Below are 5000 nucleotides of genomic sequence, written 5' to 3'. Positions count from 1 at the left end.
GCCACCTGGAGGAGGTCACAGCGGCTGTGACCTGCAGCCCAAACAAACAAGCCAGGCCTGACCTCAGTGCTCTCGTGGAGATAGGGGATCTGCCCTCAAGGACTTACAGAGAAGAGTGTGTGTGTGTGTGTGTGTGTTGGTGTGCATGTGCGTGTATTTATTTGCTGAGTGGAGAGAATACAGAGTAACACACTGGATCGATACGGCAGATACTGAACTGTGACGCTGTCTTGCCCAAATGTTAAAGTCCAAACAGGCCCACACTGAAACCCTCCTGCAATAAAGCCAAACAGGCCTTTGATGCCTCTGCTCTTACCTGGAAGAAAGCGCTCTCGCACAAGGTGTCGTGGCAGATGTCCAGGTGGGTGGCGGGGCCGGCGGGGGAGCCCTCGGCCTTGGACTGGCCGTCGGCGTCAGGCACGCTCAGCTGCCGTGCCTGGGAGAACGACTGGAGGTAGTGCGACGCCACCGTCCAGAACTGGAGGTCCGACTCGTCGCCAAAGAGCCTGTGGGGGGGGGGGGGGGCAGTCGTGAGCGACAGGTGGCCACGACCACGGCTGCTCAGTCACCCAGCCATGAGACCAAGCCACGGCACCAGGCAGATCATGCAACACTGCTCTTCTCTTTGCCAGATCATGATGGTGAGGACTTAACCTTGAGGCCAAACAACAACCCAGCCTTTGCCCGCCTTCATAAAACTGATCCTGAAGCAGTTTGTGCCCATTTCTCTACAAGGAGACAGATCGGCTCTATCGAGTGCACGGGACATGGGACATTGAACACTGATGGGGCAGATGCTGCTTCGAGTGCTCCATTCCCCAGAATCCCCTGTTGCTAGGACACCATGAAGTCTTGGCAGTGCGGTGCGGTGCGGCATGGCGTGTGGAAACTTTAGCAGTTGGGATGAAGTGTGAAGAGAGTCAGTGGAAAGAGCTTTTGTGGTGTGTGTGTGTGTGTGTGTGTGTGGTGTGTGTGACAGAGGCTTCCACAGGACACACCCATACAGATGAGTAACCTTCTGAAGGGAGGAGCACACGTACACACGTACACACACACACACACACACACACACACACACACACACACACACACACACCCTTACCGTGAAACTAGAAGGCAGCGCTGCAGTAAGTTCAGCTCTGGGTCCTGCAGGACGCTTTTGATGTCACTGAGGAGGTGGAAAAAATACCATAGCTTCATTAAAAAAGAAAGAGAGAGAAACACAACCTTCACTCTCTGCCTTTCAACCAAGCTGAAGACTGATGTGAGGCACAGGGAGACAAGGGCATCTTCTCATCTGTCAGCCAGGACTAACGGCAGGGCAACATTCACCAGACAGCACACAAACACCTACACACACACAGAGACACACACACACACACAGACACACACACACACACAGAGACACACACACACACACACACACACACACACACACACACACACACACACAGAGACACACACACACACACACACACACACACCTACACACACCGACACACACCTACACACACACACACACACACACAGATTATTTAGCCTTCTGTTCCTCCTTTAGACAGGCTGCCTTTAGAGGCCGGAGCTGAGCTGAGCTTTCAGACTGATCTTACGATGTCTGATTTCTTTCAATGTGAAAGAAAAAGGCAATCTCTAATTCTGTCAGCAGCTGGTCGAATACAATGCCTGCGCTCACTTTGACAGGGAGTTGAGCTGCTCCTGAATCAGGCCTTTGATTTCGTCCTTCTCGTTGTAATCTCTGTAGACAGGGAGGGAGAGAGAGAGAGAGAGAGAGAGAGAGAGAGACAGACAGACAGAGAGAGAGAGAGAGAGAGGGACAAAAAAAAGAGAGGGGGCTATTTTTAAAAAGTGGAACGTGATGTAGCACAGAAAATCAACAGGCACATCAGCCATCACATGTGTTTCTCCTCCAGCTTGGCCTGGCCCCCTGGGCAGACACAGATGGGGAGTCACCACTGTGCCACTGCACCACTGCGCCACTGTGCCACTGTGCCCAGAGGGAGCGGGCAGCCAGCCCCAACCTCTCGCTCCCAGCCTCTCAAGACGCCAACCACCGCACGCACGCGGTCGCTACGCTAGCGTTCCCAGCACCGTTACGAGCACGTGCAGTAGAAAGGCACTCGGCGCGTGGAAGGGAAGAGTAAGAGTAATCCAGCTGCTTGACTTTTGAGCATGGCTGCACTTCAGACGTCAAAGAAACCAGGGCATGATAATTGTGTGGCTTGACTGTGCTGTGAGGAGCTGTGGAAGAGTGGTAGTTTAAGATGCTCTTGTTTGAGATGGCTGAGTGGTAGTTTAAGATGCTCTTGTTTGAGTGGATGAGTGGTAGTTTAAGACGCTCTTGTTTGAGATGGCTGCAGGTGCTCCACTCTGGGCGGCGAGGCACTGAAGTGTTTTCAGAGGTGTCTGAGATGTCAGGGAGAGGCTGGACAGATGGGCACAGAGTCAGGGAAGAGTCCTGTTGGGGACATGGAGACAGGGCAGGGGACAGGAGATAGACTGATGTTGGGGACAGGAGACAGACTGATGTTGGGGACACGTGAGCAGGAGACAGGAGACAGACTGATGTTGGGGACACGTGAGCAGGAGACAGACTGATGTTGGGGACAGGAGACAGACTGATGTTGGGGACAGGAGACAGACTGATGTTGGGGACAGGAGACAGACTGATGTTGGGGACAGGAGGACAGGAGACAGACTGATGTTGGGGACACGTGAGCAGGAGACAGGGGACAGACTGATGTTGGGGACACGTGAGCAGGAGACAGACTGATGTTGGGGACACGTGAGCAGGAGGACAGGAGACAGACTGATGTTGGGGACAGGTGGGCAGGGGACACATACACTTGTGTGATGTCCATGGTGAAGGTGCCAGACCAGGGCTGCAGCAGCAGGAAGGCCTTCAATGTGAGGGCAGCACGGGGCAGGAGCAGGTATGGACACCACACCGGATCTGAGAGAGAGAGAGAGAGAGAGAGAGAGAGAGAGAGAGAGAGAGAGAGAGAGAGATGAGTGATTATGTGTTTGTGGTGGGTTGTATTTAATAATAAAAGGACAGACATTAAAAAAGTCTTACAAGCATCTGGTCAACCACTAGTGAACTGTGTTCACCTGTCCTTCTCTCTCTCTCACACACACACACACACACACACACACACACACACACACACACACACACACACACACACACACACACACACACACACACACACACACACACACACACACACACACACACACACACACACACACACACACACACACACACACACACACACACACTCACACATACCAGTCAGGTCCTGCTCATCCATCCTGTAGCTGGCTGACTTCATGGCCATCTCCAGCACGCGGATGCAGCCGTCATCAGAGGCCAGCACCACCTTGTCCGAGGTGCACCAGTCGATATCCAGGATGCGGTAGCTGACATTGCGGCCCACGCGCAGGCTGCTCACCATCTGAACCTGCACAGCAACAGGCAACAGCTCAGCCACCTCAGCCTACACCAGTGGGTCCCAAACTTTTCACGGCAGGCCTTGGATAGTGAGGAACCCCCCCCCCCCCCCCCACCACCACACAACACGACGGTCACGCAAGATGCACTTATAGCCTTGTACCCGTTTTTAATAAAACAAACAGATGTCCACCAGCTGTTGCATAGCTTTTTAAACATTGTGTCTACACTTGAACAGTTTCATTTCATTTAATCAATCAGTTAAACATTAATTTATTTGATTAAGGCTCTTTAAACATGCTGGGTTGATCAAATACGGTTTTATGATTGCCTATGTATTTCTCCATTCTTTAGATGGGTTCATGTTAGGCACATATCCGTAGTATTAGTAATTAGGCTACTTATCCCTTCTAACAGGCTAAAAGGTAGGCGCTGACATATTCCAAAGTAATATTCCTAGTACAAAGTAAGCCATTTCCAGGCTACTATGCTGTAGGAGCACTGCCATACACAATGTGACCAGTAGTGGGTTGTTTAGGCCCCACACCTTGGGAACTACTGGCTACACCAACGCCTATATGCCATAAGGGCCCGTAGATCCATACTGTCATGCTTGCCTGTATGGAATATAGACCCTTACTGTTACTGCCTTTTTAAACTGTCATCTGTGGCTCTATATAAAGAGATTGCCTTTTCTATATTACCATCCCCGGAAGATGTACATTTCCCTAAACATTCATTACTGTTGTGTTCAATTAATCAGCATTGCCAAGCGTTAAGATGTTTGAGGGGGTTTGGAAAGCGTCCCACGAGTGGAATAATGGAGTGCCTTCTGGCTGCGCTGTAATTCTTCAGTTGCAAGCGGTGGGGGTAAACAACTGGGTATTCTGCAGCATTCACTGTCGCCTCATTATACTGAGAACGCAATGGAGAAGACAGACAGACAGACAGACGCTCGCTTTCTCCTCCCCAATTCTCCAACCAAATTATTCAAACCAGAGTTTGTGTCCATGTGTGTGTTTGGTAGTGGTGTGTGTGTGCCTGCATTGTGAGCGAGTGTGTGTGTGTGTGTGTGTGTGTGTGTGTGTGTGTGTGTTTGTGTATGCCTGACTCACTCAGACACAGCTGTCAGAGGAGTAGTGATGCGTTTCCTTTCTCGTCTTCCTCAGCTGCATTTCATCTGTCTCTCCGTCAAGTGTGTGTGTGTGTAAAGAAAGTGTGTGTGGGGGAGTATTTGTGTGTTTCCCTCTGTTGATGGCCCCAAGAGGGTTGCATCCCCCCCCCCCCCCCCCAATCAGATCCTGGGCTCTGCCTCGGGCGTTAAGCATTCATCTCCAGCAGCTTGCCAGCCATATGTGTGCCCACGTGTGCTGCCTGCCGCCACACCAAGGCGCCAAGTGCAAAAAAAAAGATGATGGCATCCGTTGCAGGCGATCTGCGGATGTCAGCATTGTTTCTGCGATGAATCCAGTCCCACGCATCAATCTCATGGGCGGCAGTAAAGGTTTGGCTGGAGTCTGCGGACAGT

General features: G+C 51.5%; 1 protein-coding gene across 1 annotated transcript in view; it reads right to left on the bottom strand.

Annotated features, from left to right (window-relative positions):
* The window catches only part of wdr11 (WD repeat domain 11), a 65848-nt gene that overhangs the window by 9508 nt on the left and 51340 nt on the right, over positions 1-5000 (bottom strand). The window contains exons 19-23 of the mRNA XM_031578885.2: positions 3311-3482; positions 2863-2971; positions 1694-1756; positions 1103-1168; positions 317-506 (exon numbers count right to left, since the gene is read on the bottom strand). Coding sequence (XP_031434745.1) covers positions 317-506; positions 1103-1168; positions 1694-1756; positions 2863-2971; positions 3311-3482 — 600 coding nt within the window. The remainder of the gene's footprint in view (positions 1-316; positions 507-1102; positions 1169-1693; positions 1757-2862; positions 2972-3310; positions 3483-5000) is intronic.

Source organism: Clupea harengus, chromosome 13 (assembly GCF_900700415.2).
Source record: "Clupea harengus chromosome 13, Ch_v2.0.2, whole genome shotgun sequence".
Lineage (NCBI taxonomy): Eukaryota > Metazoa > Chordata > Actinopteri > Clupeiformes > Clupeidae > Clupea > Clupea harengus.
The sequence above is the reverse complement of the archived record's forward strand: the minus strand, read 5'-3'. Positions and strand labels throughout refer to the sequence as shown.